Below are 17645 nucleotides of genomic sequence, written 5' to 3' on the forward strand. Positions count from 1 at the left end.
AAGAGATAGCTTAAACTGTCCATCTGATGCAATACTTAGTAACATCCCTGCAGGCTACCACAGTCTTCACCTCCAGGAATCATTTGTGTGGGGCCCAAGCGTGCTGACGGCAAATACAGCAAATCCCCATCTGTAAATAAAGCAAGCTAATCACCTGCAGCAAAGGGGAAATTATGTCTTTGCTATGCGTTGTGTTTGCACATAGCAAAGAGTGCATTCTTCTTTTAAACACAGCGAGAGCTTTGCCGTCGGTGTAGGCACTGAAGGTGGAATCTGAACTGCGTTCACATTCACACAGTCAGAATTACTGATAAATGTCTAAGACAAGAGAAGTTGAGAGAAGCTGCAGAAAGATAAAGGTGCCTTTGCCCTTTGAGAACTTTCCGTATCAAGTCCATTTTTTTTCATTTTCCTGAAACTTCTCACTTCTGCTTTCGACAAGATCAGCCGCGACCCTTTTAGAGCATGTGGTGAGGCTGTCGAATTCAGAAATAGCCTTCATGGTCAGTCTACATGTGTGAGAGCAATTGTTCACATTGAGTACCTTTATAGCTACAGTCTTATCTGCATCTCAACAGAATAAGGGTTACACCTTTACCTCCCCACCACTCCCCACCAACCCCCAACCTCTAACAGAACAATAAGGCCTCTGTAACTCAAGTCACGGACTTAAAAGTATGTCAGGGTGCTTGTGGTCCAGCAGCGTGTGAATGAAGTGTGTGAATATTTAATATTAATTTGATCAAATTCTGGAGATGTAATTAATTTTTATACAAGGCAATAAAAGTGGGCGTAAAAGTGGAAGGGCAGATGAGAGTTTAGGCGCATCTCTGTCAAGCTGTGCATACTTCCAAAGCTACTTGTGAAAAGTTAATTAGATTCATCCTCTGCAGAGCTGAACTAAGAGTGGCAAGAATATTCGCATTAAACAGAGGTTATCTTGGGTGGTTATCCTTTTTCAAATTCCCCTAAACTTGCCATGGTCCTATTTAGCATGCCCAAGAATAACTTTAGACAAGGTTTTTTCCTCCTTCATTTGTTTTAATATTATTCTTATTATTTGTATAATTTATTTTAACTTACTGCATATCTTTTTATTTTATTTCTGTGTCTTGTTTATGACAATCAATTGCCTGTTTAAAAGACATACAGTAATCCTTTAATCGCTTTATGAGGACAGGAGGCTTCAGCAGAAGTAGGTTAATCTAAAAAGAGACACAGCCCTGTTGTCATCATATCTACACTGCCTACATTTAAATATCAAGAAATAAACTTGATTAGAATATATATATATATATATATTTTTTTTAAAGCATACATTTTTGTGCACACCTTAAGTTTAAAACCTGTTTTAATGGTTAATAATGGGATAACAGTAAATATGTCTTTACTCTCTCGGGGTGTTTTGTCTTTATTTAGTGAGCTCAGCGTCTCCCTTGAACACGTCGAGCTACCCTGAGGTACCCCTGAGCAAGGTACCGTCCCTACACACTGCTCCCCGGGCGCCCAATGGCTGCCCACTGCTTCACTGAGTGAATGGGTTAAATGCAGAGAGGGATTTTCCCCACGGGGACCAATAAAGTACACTTTCTTCTTCTTCGAGGCATTGTTTCTGTTGATCCAAGAGAGAAAAAAAAGTCCATTGTTGTTGCGAACTTTTTAATCTGGGGATTTAAAGCCCATCACATGCTCAGACCGGACTGCGGAGCACTCCACGAAACACAGGCAAACTATTGCCGAAGTGGAAAGAAAGGCGTTCTTTATCCTCACACCGCAATGCAAGCGCACTTTTCTGGACTCTAGGATCGCTGGAGGATTGTGTTTAAGAGCTAAGAACCGAGGAAACCCTTTTCCCCCTTTTCCAGGAGAAATCTGACCACCAACGTTTAAAGATAATCATGACGCAAAAGTACAGCCAGCGGTCTTTAATTGTTCTGTCTTTACTGGGGATTTTATCGGCCATCATGTCGGTTTTATCGGTGATTTTGATTTTCCAGCTGCAGTCACAGCAGACGGCGGTGAAGGAATCACCCCCGTCCACCTCCTCGGTCATACCCGCTCATGTCTGGGCCGTCCTGCTGCCAGTGGCCACAGTGCTCTCCGCTCTGTCCCTCACTCTCAACTTGAGCTCTGTGGTTGTGTGTCTCCTCCACAGCTATTTTTCAACCGAGGTCTGCAGAGGAGAACAGGATACAGAAAGGTATTTGTTCTTGCGCGTTAAGGCATTTCTTTTCGACCACCTGTTAGACAGCACCTGCAGCTGTGGTAGCACTCAAAGCCACTGTGCTCATTTCCATTTTTTTTCTTCCCAATCTCGATCCGGTTTTTTCAAACAGGCAGTTCCGGTCAGTTGTGACACACCTTTGACAGTTAAGAAAACCACTATTTACCCAGAAAGGCGACCTCTGAAGCAGCACTGCGCGTTTTTTGCCCCCTCACCCCTAGGCCTTGTTAAAGTAGTCGAGTACTGCTCGCAAAGCAAGGTTCAAAGTTCAAGGTTCTTTATTTGTCACATGCATAGTTATACAAGTATAAGAACATTATATATAATATATACATTAGGTGAAAGTGCAGTAGTAGCATGTTTGCAGCAAGCAGGTGAATTCTGTACATTAAGTGAATTAAATAAGAATAGACAATCTCACTATTTTACAAAATACACATTATGAACATATTTAAAATTAAAGGAATTTGAAATGTACATTGTGCCGGTGGGTTTAGAGTGTCTAGAAGAGAGTCCTGTCTCAGTCACTTATGGGTGATGTGATGTGTTACTAAATAAAAACTAAATAAATGGCAATAAGAGTAAAAAACGAAAAACAAAAAAACCCTTAAATGCGTGCCAAATAAATCCAATACGATACAACACACCATGACTAAACTTCATTTCCCTCTTTGTGTTTTGCAGGGTGTAAGAGATCTCAGTTTAACTTTGTCCAAGGTTTTACGGCTGCGGATTATTTCAACTTTTACTTTCATTCTCCTTTACACATGCAAAGTGTAAAACTAACATGACGACATATATTTTAATAAGACGCAAAGCACTACACTTAATCTAAGTATGGAATTAAGATCAGCTGCTTCAAAAAGCTTAACATTTCAGGTGCGGTAACTTATTATGAGACTGCTGCTTTGCACAACATCCTATATGGGTTCCTATTTTGAGGATAGTGCATTGTCGAGGTGCTCATGTCACACTTCTCCTTGTGCCCACATGTTTTTCAATTGTTAACCCTGCAAACCACAGTCCTATCTTGAATAGTAAATGTACCAATTAGGTTTCGTGCAAAGAAAACATAGTTTCAAAAGGATAAAATGGGTGTCCTGTGCAAGAGTGCAGAGGCCCGCATTGCACACACACACCTCTCTAACCCTTTATGAATCCCAGCTAAACAATGGATTTCCTCTCATTATGTACCCAACACACAGCCTCTAGCTGGCCCTTTCCCACGTCGGTTTACAAATCTAACGGCATACCACAGCACCTCCCTGACAATGGAGACATTCCTAGAAATTTTAAATCCATGGCACAAATGACCAAGCATTTATAAAAATAAACAACAAACAAATAACCCTAATTTTGCAGGACAAAAAGTTATAACTTTATTATGTAGCAAAGAAAATGAACATATCAAAAACAAAACAAAATATATTGTTGTTATTTTAAGTAATGCAATGTCCTTGTGCACTAAACAGATCAGATTTGTTTTAACAGAGCAGATTGGTTCCTTCTGGACAGCAGAGCTGTACGACATGTGGCTATTGGACTCTTCTGTCTGGGGGTTTCTGTCTATTTAATAGGTAAGCCTGAGCAATAAAAAAAGGATCTGTATTTTTGTATAAGCATATGTTGTACCATCTGGCAAAATGTTAAACAGAACAAACACATAAAAAAAAGAACTAACTTTAAAAACATTGGCTGTGCAGTGGACTTTCAACAGCAGTGGCAAAACGGCAGTGCTGCTGTCTCCCTGAACCGACCAGTGAGTCCAACAGAACAATGCATTCTTTGAGCAGCCATGACTTAAGTGTTTTTAATGCTGGACCTAGCAGCACTGGTATGCTCTGTTCCACTGAGAGGCTTGTACGGGGGGTGGGGGGTCAGCGTAGGCAGCCACTCTATTGTGATGAGGAGGTGTTACCCTTCTGAACCCACTTCAGCCACAGTCAATAGGTAGCAGGGCAAGACTTTAAAGGCAACGCCACCAACTTAGGAAGTCGCATCACATCCCAGAGCTGTGCTTTTCTCCCACCTCCTTCAGCATGCCTGAGTCCATTGTCCTTTTCCTGCAGAAAAACATAGGAAACTGTAATATAAACTGTAACACTCATTGTGTTCTGCTTTAAGTTATTTGGCCCAGTAGAGGTGCAACTTGTTAGCTGATTACAGAGAAAAGCACTTGGTGTTTCTGCACATACAAATTCTAATTTTTTCCCTGCTACTCTCTTTCTTGGCAGCCATGTCCATTTTTATGCTCCTAATATTCGAGATGGAGACTGGAATTGCAAGTGCTTGTGTACTTTCCTCTGGGATCCTGATCCTGCTGGTGGCTGTAATACACGCTCTGGTTAAAGCTTCCTATACTGGAAAGCACTATCACAGCGACCATCTTGACACCCTGTATCGTAACGACCACGGAAGTAGCAGCGCACCAGTTTCTCGGCCCTGCGAGTTAAAAATTGGAGTGGACAAACCGCGGATCCTTCGCAGCCAGTCTCACCTCCAGCATCATATTGCCTTCACTCAATGTGGCGACCCGAGACAGCGAGAACAATATCAGCAGCAGCAGTACTCCCCTACAGGAGGTTCACAGGGCCACTCTAGTGATAAAGATGCTTACAGCAGTGGTGGCAGCTATCCCCGAATGCACAGGACACTGTCTACTGAATCTGGTTTGCTACAGACCCAGGTTAAACCCTGGAATGGGGTCAACAATGAGATGAGGAGCGTCCTTGCACGAAAGTCAGGGATTTGTGCAAAAGACTCTACTCTCGTGTGACATAAAATAAGATTAGCAGTTTGCATCAGTGGCTAGAAAAGACTAATGACCTACAAATACTATATGGTGACAACAACAAGTGCAGTGCAGATGTAATACTGTCAACATTCGACAAGTTTATCCAGAATGACTGCAGACAAAAGAAGAAGGAAGAAAAAAAAAAAGTATCTTTAGCAACTTTTTTCTCCTTTTCTCCAACACAGGTTACAAAAGTATTATTAACCTGGTGGGGGGAAAAAATGTAGTGCTTCACGTTAATGAATTTGATCTAAATTTCCAAATTATGCACACCAATGCCATCCATATATCAAGCTGATGAATTTATCGATCATATTATAATCATGTAAATATTTTATTCTGCTGTATATATCTGCTTTTTGCCAAATATGTGCACAATGTGCAGAAGTGTTTTATGTGCTTTGTAAAATTATTTCACATAAATATTAAATAAATTGATTCTAGAAGTATATATAATTCAAAGAAGAACTTTTTGAACACACAAGCCTGTTATCTGAAAAGCTAATTTTACTAATTTCAGATACTAATAATGTAACGTCTGAAGGAACTACTAACCTTGGACACCTCTGTCTGTCATGAGGAAGTGGATGGGGCATGTGGAGCAGTGACAGTGGGGCTGGGACAGGGACTCACATCATTTAAGCTGCATGCAGTTGTCAGTGTGGGAGGGAAAAAGGTGGAAAATAAAATAAAAACAACAGACAAATCAAACAGAAAGTATGATGCTTCTAGTAACTACAAAGTATTCAGAAATGTCTGGATTACGAATTTGAAGTTGCAGGAGAAACAAACTTTAATGAAAAGCAATATATTAAATGATATATTACATTAGATGAAGGATACAATAAAATAAATAAAAATAAAATAATAAATAAAATGAATAAAAACAAAAACAAATGATGAACGATATGATGTAGTGCAAAAAACAGTTACGTAAATTGTAAATGGACTGGCACTTTCAATTTGAACACTGAAAGTGCTTTCTACTCCAAGTCTCATCACCCAACCACACACATATTCATACAGTGCTTTTATTTTTACTTAAGTGCTTTTAACTAACACACTGTAGGAGCCGTGGATGGATCCACCACCTTTCCATTTGGTAGCTAATCGTCTGACACCAGCTCTATCACCAGAGCCATGGTCACCCCAAATACGTAAAAAGAATGATCCTTTAGATACTGAGGGAGTAAAAATGTGAACATATAAAGACCCACAAGTATATTTTTTATAGCCTTAAGGACGTTGGAGATCTTATCAAAAAAGTAATATTCTATAATTTTTGTGGCTTTACGTATTTACATTAAGTACTGATAACAATAATTGCTCAGTGACTATCTCTCATTTTAAAAAAAATGTGAGAAGTACATACTGACATAAGCATAAGACAAAGCAAAAAACTTTGTTATATTACCTAGATATTTGAGTGATAAAGATGATAAAAAGCATATTGTAGAGATCTGCATTTTAGCAAAGGTGTGTATGATAATGGCTGTCATAACTAGTCAAGCTTTCCTGTCCCTTATAGGCTCTGCATTTGAATTAAAGTTTCTGAATTTGAAACAAAAAAAATAGATGGAGTCAGGTTATGTCCACGTAACATGTTTCTAGAGGTAAAGCACAACTAAAAAATGAGAGGGAAAACTGCTACTAACGAGAAGATTAAAGCCACTTTGTAGCATTCAGTGTGATCAAAACAACGTTGTGCTTTTTCACCACCATGTCTCAGTGAACACATTCACTGCCGCCTCCTACCTGCGCCCTTGAGAATTATTAATCTGTTCCTTCATGCTGATGGCTTGACGGAGAAGACTGTCAATGTTTTTGAAATATAAGCTGCTGTTGTTCATGCTCTTCACGGCACTGCAAAAGCCAGCAGATCAATACAAGTATTAACAGTCAGGGCAGGTGGATGGTGAGCTACTTTTATGAAAGCTTTCAAATATGTGTGATCTCACCTGCATGCATACTCTACAGTGTAGATGGCTCCTTGACTTTGTTCCTCCCAGCTCTGCATATCTGTCTGTGCAAGAAATGAAACCCATTAAAACTCAGTAGAGGGAGAGCGAGAGAGAGAGAGAGCGAGCGAGTAATGACATTATGATACTTGTGAGGTTTGTGTTTCATTACAGTAAACTCCCAGAAAGTTGGTTCTGTCAGCTCTCTGGGATTTTCTTACCTGGGTTATTGAGCATACATCAAAAAATTATGGGAAACTGTTCATATCATCAACATGTTTTTCCAGGAAAAAGAGCAGAACAAAGGATATGTTTTACCAACAACACAAAATAAATATTACTCAGTTTTAACTGAAGCAATGCCAGTTACATTTTTTCCACGAATCTAAGTATGTATCCAAGTCATGAATAAAACAAGACTGAGACACAGTGCTTGCTTTTAAATGCATTTAAAATTAAAAGAAAAAGATGTTCTACTGTTATTTCTGATCGCACACAACACAGCAACACCTAGGCCAAGAATTTATATAGGGGATTTTAAAGGTTCACCTAGCTTTAAAATAGTTTATTTGGATTATTATGTTATTATATGAGAATTATATCAATGAAATAACACAGTCTTTTGATGTATAATTTTCTTTTTTCCCCAGCTTCTCCCTTTAAGGGTTGGCATAGCTGATCACCAGCCTCCATTGCACCATATCGCTACCATAATTCTGTCACGCCAACCCCCTGCATGTCCTGCTTCACGACATCCACGAACCACCTCTGAGGTCTTCCTCTTTTACTTCTTTCCATATTCAATACCCGTTGTTCAGTATATTCACTCTCTATCCGCTACACACATCCATCCATTTCATCCTTGCTTCCTGAATTGCTCAACCTGAGTTGTTTCTCGGATCTACTCATTTCTAATCCTCTCAGTAAAAATCTTAATATCCAAACCATACAACATAGTAGGACTTAGTACCCTTTCACTTTTGCTGCTATTCTTCTGCCACAAATCATCCATGACACTCATCTCAACCCTCTTCTACAACTCTCTTGTGCACTGTCCATTGCTTTGGATAGTTGGCCCGAGGTATTTACACTCAGCCACCTTCACTACCTTTACTCTTTGCAGCTTTACTTTTTACATATATGAAAACATTCTTTAATTTGTTATTTACGGGACAATATATTTTGCAATGCAAGTCATTGTGACAGGCTTTCTTCATTATCAAAGTGGGTGACAGTTTCACAGAAAGGCCTCTAAGGCTTCAGTAAAAAGGGTAGATAGTAAATTTGGAAATGAATATTTAATTGTGCAGGTGCAAATAAAAGAGGGGTCAAACCTGTAATAACCTGGTATACCTAATAAAGTGTCTGGTGAGGGTATATACCTAAAGAATTTCACTTATCCCAAAGAAGACGTTTCAAAATCGGGTGTTATTCAACCTTTAATGACTAAATACAAATGCCATTTTTTCTTCTTCCTGAGAAAAGAACGTAAACACCCCAACCTCTGATCTGCTGAAGTCATCAGTTAGGTTTTTCAGTAAAGACTGCCGCTTGTTTCCAAACATAAAGTTTCCTGGCAGAGGTCGTTTTCCCTTCATTCACTTAGATGGGTTACAAGCAGAGTTAATGCGATGTCATCGAGAGGATAAACGATACCTTGTGCTGGACTAGTTCTGGCAGCGACCTCCTGACGTGCTCCTGCAGCCTGTAGAGAGCCACCGACGGCTCGTTAGCCAGGACGTACATGCTCTCCGTGAACTTGTCAGTCACTGTAGTGTAAACGAAGGGAAGACAATTGCATAAAACAAATGGCCCGTGTTTGAAAGCTAAAACAAAATGATGAAAACAGCCAAAATCATAGCCCTGCGACTCTATACTGGAAATGCATTAGCTTAGTGGCTAGATGGAGCTAACAGCTCCGAGGGGGCAGCAGTGGATCAAGGCAACAATGAGCTATGCTGCACGCGAGTTTAGTTTTTGCTAATTTATTTATTTTTACCCCTTCTGACTTTCAGTTGCATCTCCTGGTCCTCCATAATGCAGTCTGGTTTTTACTGTCAGAACTACAATTCAGCTGTACGCCAGTGGTGTCACCTGATTCCCACCTCTTCCGTATTATTGTTGTAGTGTGTCACAGGACAACATTCCGGATAGAAATATGGGCTGTAAAAAAATAAAGAAAACATTTCTCCCTTGAAATTGTGCCAGATGCGGTGATACGTTACACAGGCTGAATCAAACGTGTTTTCAGTGCCTGTTTCGAAAATAACGGGATTATTAAATAGCTAATCATCTGAACGACGGCTAATGTACTATCGGAACACATCGAAGACTAGCAGGATCCATTATGTGATATGAACTTATTTACTTTCAGTTTTCCTTAAAGGAAGTTAGCGCAATTGGACTGGAAGGCTAAATGTGGTGAGTGGCTTTACGAACTGCCTAATTTTTAAAAAACTTTTTCTGCATGGCTAAACCAGATTATTTGTTTTTATTGCAGCGATCATGGAGGGCAGAGGTGATGATGAGGCTGCAGATGGCCAACGTGTTCAGCCATCTAACGCTAATGCATGTCCATCCCTATCAGGAGATGAAAAAGCCAATGGTACTTTATCCTGCTCTGTGTAACAGCTGAATTTGCCTGATTTCTAGCTTCTTGCTATAATCAGTTGAACAGTAAATGTCTTGCTTCCACTCACATGGCTGTGGTTCATCTGATTATATCTCTAGAGAGCATGGAGGTGGATGATGATTTGTTCAAACACTCCACCACTCTCACCAACAAACAGCGTGGGAATGAGGTTACAGTACGCCCGGCAACATTAGACTGTAAGATCTGATAAAGATACTCAGGTGTTAGGGAAACATTTGTACTTATTTTATCTTATTTTTACCATGTTCATTTATTGAGATTTTTCTACCCCCATCAGCTCTGTCCATACATCAGCTTGCAGCTCAAGGTGAGGTTTCACAAGTAGCTGCACACCTGAGCAAAGGTGAGAAATCTCTAACAAGCTTTTTTTTTATTACCAGTATACAACTAAACAAATATCCTACTTAAGGACTCCAATCCTTTTTTCTTTCTTTTTTTTTTGTCTCACAGACAGCTCATTGCTTAGCAGTCAGGATGAGCGAGGCTTTACACCTCTCATGTGGGCAGCAGCGTTTGGAGAGAAAGCAGTGGTGGACTTTCTCTTGGAAAAGGTTAGAAATAAGGCATGCACATAGGTACTTAAGAACACAAAAGTTATAAGTTACTGAAGGGCAGCTGGGTGGCCCAATGGTGTGGTGTTAGTGCTGTTGCTTCACAACAAGAGGGTCCTGGAGTATTTTTGCAAGGCGTTTGTATATTCTCCATATGTCTGCGTGGGTTTTTTCTGGGTACTCCAGCTTCCCTCCCAGGCCAAAGACATGCATGTTTGGTTAATTAATGACTCTAGATTGGCCATATATAGGATGTATTTCTCACTGCAACAGACTGATGACATGTGATTAAGAAGATGAATGAGAGGCAGTGGTTTAAAAAAAACCTTTTATTAATTAGAAAGAAAATGAACTTATTCTAAAATGTGTCCGTTAGAAGCCAAATCATCATACTGATGATAAAGTGTTAACAAAAATGGTCACTGTTTTCAAATCTCAAAATGAATCATATTGTCTTTCAGCCCTACCTCTCTAACTTTGTTAAAGACAAAATTAGAGGGTGAAGACTTATATAGTTTAGACATGTGCAGAGGAGGGATTGTGGATATACTGGACGATGTTGAATATGGAGCTGCCAGGCAGGAGGAAAAGACGACCACCTCAGAGGAGGTTCATGGATGTAGTGAGGGACGACATGCAGAGGGATGGCCGTTAGGGACAGGTTAAGATTCCCTTAAAGGGAACAGCCAAAAGAAGAAATGGTATCGTGCTTTATTGTTAATGCATGTTTTTTCTTCCAGGGTGCAGACCCCAAAACAATTGCGAGGGAGCGAGAAAGCGCCCTGACATTGGCCAGCTCTGGAGGATATGTGGACATCGTTGAAGCCCTCCTCAGACATGGAGTGGACATTAACACTTATGACTGGGTATAGTTATGAATTTATGACTTTCCATCATAAAATCTATCATTTTTAAGGAGCAAGAAATCTAAATACTATATTTTTAACATTTTTATTTTACTGCACACTGTATATTATTCTCAGAATGGTGGAACTCCTCTTCTTTATGCTGTACGAGGGAACCATATCAAATGTGTAGAGGCATTGCTAGGTACAGTGCATGACTTTAAGTCATTATATATTCTAGAAATTTTTTTTAAAATTGCGTCACTAATTTCCTATCGCTCTCTAATTTAGCCAGAGGAGCAGATATGACCATAGAGTCTGACTCTGGATACAGTCCAATGGCGCTGGCAGTTGCTCTTGGGCATAAGAAAAGTAGGTATACAATGCACATTTTCTTTTTTGAAAAACTAAGATAAAAATGTATTGCTAAGGTAAGATTTTTACTTCCTTTCTCCTATAGTCCAGAAAGTGTTGGAGGACCACATCTTGAAACTCTACAAGCCATCAACATGACACTTATTAAAATACATTAATGGAGTTGCCAGTGTGACACTCAGCTGATCTTAAACCTTCGTTGGTTTTCACAAAAATGTCTGTCACAAGCTAAGGTCATAACGGATCATTGCATACACAAACATTTACCAGATAAACAGCGATTTTTAACCTGTTTATTCCATTTATATGCATTGCAATGTTCAAAATGTTTTACAAACAAGGACTGAAATGTGACAGTTGTGCAGCTGTATTATTTTGCTTGGCTGAAGAATGACCAAAAAAAAAAATTCTAATAAATTATTTTCATACTGGAATGGCGCTTTAATTTTGAAGGCACAGAAAAGGTATAAAAAGCAGATTACAAGTGCACAATCAAAATGTGCAAAGGGTCACTGTATGACAGGTCATCGAAGCTTTCATACCAAAAAAGGCCACATTCACAAGAGTTCATGAGGTGGCAACACAGATGACATGTTTCCCAAGTGCCACCACACCATCCTACATCCTGTACTTTCACTCAGGGGTCACTTCCTCTCTCTCATGAGAGGACTGAAAAATGGTCAGGAGGCTTTTTCCCCCAGGACATCCAAGGAATAAACAATAATTCTCCCAAAAAAGTCAGCACTATTCTCAAACATTATTTTTACTTTGTCCACTACAGAGGCCTCCTGTATGGGAAAGCTGTGGGTGTGGAGTTAAGAACAAGATAAGCGTGGTAATGATGAAAAGCATGTCCAGGAAAATATTGTCCAATGCTTTTTATGAAGCAGGAAACGCACCATGCTCCTGTAGTGACAGGTACAGCTTTGAGCTGTTGTTGGCATACACCAAGACTGATGTTTTATAACAGAATTATGTTTATTAAAGGAACACCATCAACTACTTGATAGAATAAGCTGAGCTTAAATATTTTTAATGGCATACAGCATCATCAGTGGCTGTGAACAATATTTTTTGCACAAATTAAGTAGTTAAATATAACATTTATAGCTACTTCAGCAGTGACTGCTAATTTGGAGTATAGAAAAGAACAATGGCTCCCCACTTGACTGATAATTTAAGGAAAAGATTGGTCGAAGCCCTATATGCAATCAAATCTCCTTGTGAAAATTCAGTATAGTGAGAAAAAGGATATCTGAAGAGAGTTGTTATCCTCTGGGTAAAAATGGCTGAGCACTGTAAAGTCTTTATCTTTTAGGCAACCTGCAGAAAGCACAAGTGGAAAAGTAATTTACATTATCTCATTATTACTGCTTGAATTTGAAGTGAAACATTTTAATCAGGAAGTCATTTTTTAATATTATCTTCAGGATTTACCTTCCAGTCTGCACGTTTTTGCTGAGAATCCTCCCTGGAATTGGACCTTTAACTCTGACACTCTGACAGAGTTGGGGAACTCCAGGGACACCCACTGACATTCACCCTGTCAGAAAAATAATACTCATAATGACACAGAGATGTGTACAGCAAAACATCCATTTGCCTGTGAAAAACAGGATGCCGAGAATAACTGTCTCTGTCGCCAAGAATATGGGAACTTTTAGTCGTTCTTTTATCAGATCCCCACTAACTGTGGCCACAGCAACAACTATACTTCCTGGGGTCCACAATGCTGTACATGTAAGCAGATTATAATTATTTATGGTAAATGGCCTGTATTTGTATAGCGCTTTTCTAGCCCCTAAGGACCCCAAAGCGCTTTACACAACCAGTCATCCACCCATTCACACACTGGTGATGGCAAGCTACATTGTAGCCACAGCCACCCTGGGGCGCACTGACTGCCGGACACTGGCGCCACCGGGCCCTCTGACCACCACCAGTAGGCAACGGGTGAAGTGTCTTGCCCAAGGACACGACGGCCGAGACTGTCCAAGCCGGGTCTCGAACCGGCAACCTTCCGATTACAAGGCGACCTCCCAACTCTTGAGCCACGATCGCCCCAATTATTAATAACCTTTATTTAACCAGAAAAAAAATAATTTGAGATCTGAATCTTTTTTACAAGAGTGTCTTGGTCAAGAAGGACAGAAGTACTATCATAAGTTGCATAAATTAATAGCACATAGAAATCCTTTAATTAATTTATAAAAATATATATTAGATTATCAAGAATTGTGTCAATCTTTTTTTTTCTTTATTATAAATTCAACATGTTTCAGGCTTTTTCCTACACAAATCACAACATGTATTGACAAAGTGGGCATTTAATCATTTTATAGACAAAGGCATTTAAATAAGAAATATAAGAACATAGAAAGTTGGGAAATTCATCAAAAGTCAAGATAAAAATTATCATTTTGTGATGATGCACATGAATAACAGTGGGTCAACGACCACCTCCTAAGGGACAACTACTACTAGGATTTAAATACCAGGGACTCTCCACCCTTTCATTTTAAAACTAAAGAAAGCTCTTGATGAGAGGTGAAATGTCTTCAATAAACTTAAAGTCCGATTGCTTTCGTTTTTAACAAAACAAACATGATCTGGATGACTGAGAATCTACACACATATTATTAGTTTAAAAAATTAGCATATCTCAGCATGGTGTGCAGTGTATCAAAATGTTGGGGAAACTGAACAAGTGGAGGACAAAATAAGAAGCCACAGACCTAAAGAGCCATTTATGGCAGGCCAAAAGTATCTGAAAGTCAAATCTTCAATAGGAAAAAAATCCAGCAAAGACGTGGCCCAGGACCTGAGAGATCCATTTGCTTTCACCTAAGCCTTATCAGAAAGAGAAAAAAATCCTTGGCAACGGGTCTTCTAAGCAATGAATTTAAAAAGTATGACGAAAGTCAGGAGAGTTACTACAGTGAGTGTCTACACGATCCATGCTGTGTGCAATCCTGCCAGTGGTTTTGGGGTCTTCTTAAACTTGATGGAATTATAAACACAGAAATGTATCGTGAGATCAGATTTTGAGCCACCCCGCATTTCTCTGCATGACAATGATCCCCAAAAAACACTACTACACAACTTTGAATATCCTTGAAACCTGGAGAATTCTTGGAAGACTATTCCTGCATTTGTATATATGTTTGCACATATTTTAATAAATCCCTGCCCCTTGTCCCCCCATTTTCTAAGCAAAATATAAACAACTGGGGATAGCTTAACAATTTTAACCAGTATCATACCACTGTGCAGATCATGTAGTACAGTTAGTTAGTTGTAGTACAGTTACTAACTGTACTACATGATGAGTACTAGATGAGCCATGCATTGATGGAAATGAATTAAAGTTGTTAGGGAGCTTAAGATCTGGTAAAATGTTTTGCCCTCTTTGTTAAATTGGTCTGATCGTCTTCTTCTTCTTCTTAATAATAATAATAATAATGATACTAATAATAACAATAATAATAATAATAACAATGTTATTATAATTATAAAACTATAAGGGTAGACAAACATTGAAATAACAAATACACTCAGAAACACAAAGGCATAAAACATGAATAAAATTAATGAAAGACCAGAGATAAAACGCATAATAGAATCATTTAAAAGCAAGCCTATAAACATAATTTTCTCAGGCAGGTCATTCTAAAGTCGAGATGGCCCTGATGGCAAAAAACAGTCACCTTTTCGATTTAAATCTTGATTTTCAAAGCAGCCTGCAGGGCCCCACCTGAGGATCACAAGCTGCGAGTAGGCTTATATGGGGTCAGTAGCTCTACTATGTAGCTTGAGGACAGACCCAGGAAAGCTTGGGAAGTAATCAGTAAAATCTTAAAATTCTGAGCATGTTGAAGATGAGAGTGTAACTTTTCATTAATGCCAGTGGAGAGAATTGTTCACATATGGCTGCTTCTTTGCATGATCAAGCTTTAACCTGTATTTGTGGATTACAAGACGAACTTGTTCGCACAGTGATTTCTGAGCCCATACAGTGATTTCCATGACAGAATCATGTCTGCATTTAATGCAACGCCACCTGAGAGCCCAAAGATCAAGGGCATCCAATAATGATTTTTGGCCTTATGCTCCTTGAAATTTTTCCTGATTCTCTGAATCTTTCGATGACATTATGCACTGTGTAGATGATGACCATATATTCACACTAGTCTCTGAAATTAATTGTTCCACAACATATAGATGATGATTTGTCCATCTTTACTTCTGAGAAACGTCCTCTCTAAGATGCTGTTTTAATAGCTAGCCATGTTAGTGACCTGTTGCTAATTAACTAGTTTCATGTTAATTGGCACTTCTTTTTTTTTGAAGTACCACTTACATTTGTCCCAGCTTTTTTAGAGAAATGTTGCTGTCACCAAGTTTAAAATGAGCTATTATTCTTAATGAAACAGTAAAATAGGGTTTCGGTTTAAAATTCTGTGAACTTTGCAAAGCATTGCAATTTGTTTGTATCTACATCTCAGACAGTCTTCCAGCAACTCAAAACTAAAGGGCAGACTAAACTAACCTTTCTTTAGGTTTCTGGTAACAGTTTTAGCAATAGGTTGTGAGGAACGGGTCCATTGCTATATTTGTATTTACCTGGTCTGAGTTCCAGCATGTCTCCTCATTGCAGTCAAACATGTACTTCTTTCCATACTGCTTAACATCTCTGTTTAGCACTGAACTCACTCTGAAATGAGAATAGAAACACAAGATTCACGACTCAAGGACCAGTAACAGGCTGCCGCCCAAACACGTACAACAGCCAAGTACATTATCTATGCACTGGTGAGTACATTTCTCTCATTTTCATTCTCTCGTTTTGCTTTTTCTCTACCTGCTTTGTGTTTCGCTGCAAAGCAACGAGGAAGCCATGTCAAAACTTCAAATCACAACGTGCCGTAAAGCGCTGGAACCTCGCTGTGTTGTTTTTACGACTGTGACGTTCTGGCATGACCGCTTTTCTTTCCTGCCACCAGGTGGAAGTCTCGCTCCGTCAAAAATATTTAGATGACAGTCTTTCGCTATACGTGGCTGGAGGTTAAGTCTCTTAATCTTCATCTGAGGTCCCGGGCGCTCATGATTAAACGCAGAAAAAAATAAAGTTGATCCCGCTCTTCGTGGCCTGTGAGAGGCTGCACTGCTCTTCATCTTCTTGTTTGTCCCCCCAGGTCTCGTTGCTGTCCTCCCAGGCGAGACGCAAAAGGTCAGAGAAATGAGAATCGATTGGGACGAGGGGCATTGATCAGAAACCTACAGATGAGGCATAGATGCTAAAAATGGCCTACACTTAAATATAGAGCTGCCGCCAGTATTAACCCGGGTTTGAGATTTTCTCCCAAGGACGTCAGGAAACGGGCAAAGATGTTACATGTGTGTTAAGATGAAGGTGTGTTTGGGTGATGGGATAATCCTATAAAAGAACCAATATCGGCCTCTCAGTGCTTTTATTAGCGAGCATATCCCCATATCTCAGTTTCATAACCTGGGAACCAATAACACAGGAGAGCAAATCTCCCTCTCCCCCCTCTTTGTGTGTGTGTGTGTGTGTGTGTGTGTGTGTGTGTGTGTGTGTGTGTGTGTGTGTGTGTGTGTGTGTGTGTGTGTGTGTGTGAGTGAAGGAGGGAGCCTGTTTTTGGCACATGGTCCACTGCAGATGGAGAACTCCTGCTGAGGTTTTGTCACAGTGCCCCCCCCCTTCACAGCACATAATCAATAGGTCTAAAATACAAAAACTGATGAAACCCAGCCTCCGTGAAAATTGTGCAGGGGGCTGGGGAGAGGGACTGTATTATAAGGTTTGGACCCCCTCCTCCACCACTACCACCACCCTTACCCTCTGCACAACCAGCAGCATGCTCGCTCACACTTTGACTTTGTGAGCCTTACGTTACAGCCCCGGTTTGTGCAGCAGCTCCTGCAGCACCCTGTCGAGTATTTGAGATTGAGAATAAATTGTGATTTCAAGCTGCAGTAATATATTACCCATCCATATATGAATGTGCAATATATCTTTGGAGTTTTTGTAAAGCTGTTAATCAGAAACACTGCCTGAATTAATTTGGCAGGTGCTCATATTTTTCCACATCAAAACTAATTTTCTGGCCCGTAGCCATTCTGGAAGCCCACCTGGCCGGCAATCGCTCGCTGGGTGAGTGATGAGATGGCATTGACCCATAAACTTGTGCCCACGTTGGCTGCTAATAATGCCAAGGTGGACT

General features: G+C 39.8%; 4 protein-coding genes across 5 annotated transcripts; 2 read left to right on the plus strand and 2 right to left on the minus strand.

The window, feature by feature from the left end:
- The first annotated feature begins 1661 nt into the window (after positions 1-1661).
- On the plus strand, positions 1662-5224 carry tmem221 (transmembrane protein 221). The gene is made up of 3 exons (XM_085447946.1): positions 1662-2200; positions 3716-3801; positions 4459-5224. The coding sequence occupies exons 1-3, from the start codon at positions 1899-1901 to the stop codon at positions 4998-5000; spliced, it is 930 nt and encodes a 309-aa protein (XP_085304072.1). The 5' UTR covers positions 1662-1898; the 3' UTR covers positions 5001-5224.
- On the minus strand, positions 2480-9097 carry borcs8 (BLOC-1 related complex subunit 8). 2 transcript variants are annotated; one of them, XM_085447948.1, is made up of 6 exons: positions 8976-9097; positions 8633-8745; positions 6977-7041; positions 6774-6881; positions 5574-5661; positions 4225-4287 (listed from the first exon to the last, which is right to left on the minus strand). In XM_085447948.1, the coding sequence occupies exons 1-5, from the start codon at positions 9010-9012 to the stop codon at positions 5592-5594; spliced, it is 393 nt and encodes a 130-aa protein (XP_085304074.1). In that variant the 5' UTR covers positions 9013-9097; the 3' UTR covers positions 4225-4287; positions 5574-5591. The 2 variants fall into 2 exon arrangements, with proteins under 2 accessions (XP_085304075.1, XP_085304074.1); XM_085447949.1 differs by lacking the exon at positions 5574-5661 and having other exon boundaries at positions 2480-4287.
- A 24-nt stretch (positions 9098-9121) lies between these two features.
- rfxank (regulatory factor X-associated ankyrin-containing protein) lies at positions 9122-11933 on the plus strand. The gene is made up of 9 exons (XM_085447947.1): positions 9122-9397; positions 9477-9581; positions 9707-9805; positions 9907-9972; positions 10080-10180; positions 10921-11046; positions 11164-11230; positions 11317-11397; positions 11486-11933. Exons 2-9 carry the CDS (start codon positions 9482-9484, stop codon positions 11536-11538), a joined length of 693 nt encoding a protein of 230 aa, XP_085304073.1. The 5' UTR covers positions 9122-9397; positions 9477-9481; the 3' UTR covers positions 11539-11933.
- nr2c2ap (nuclear receptor 2C2-associated protein) lies at positions 11680-16476 on the minus strand. The gene is made up of 5 exons (XM_085447950.1): positions 16262-16476; positions 16024-16114; positions 12838-12943; positions 12656-12723; positions 11680-12203 (listed from the first exon to the last, which is right to left on the minus strand). Exons 1-5 carry the CDS (start codon positions 16297-16299, stop codon positions 12081-12083), a joined length of 426 nt encoding a protein of 141 aa, XP_085304076.1. The 5' UTR covers positions 16300-16476; the 3' UTR covers positions 11680-12080.
- Positions 16477-17645: the final 1169 nt, after the last annotated feature.

The sequence above is a fragment of the Copadichromis virginalis genome, linkage group LG23 (genome assembly GCF_057382275.1).
Source record: "Copadichromis virginalis isolate Kocher_CV1m ecotype Utaka linkage group LG23, C_Virginalis_male_GT1.1, whole genome shotgun sequence".
NCBI lineage: Eukaryota > Metazoa > Chordata > Actinopteri > Cichliformes > Cichlidae > Copadichromis > Copadichromis virginalis.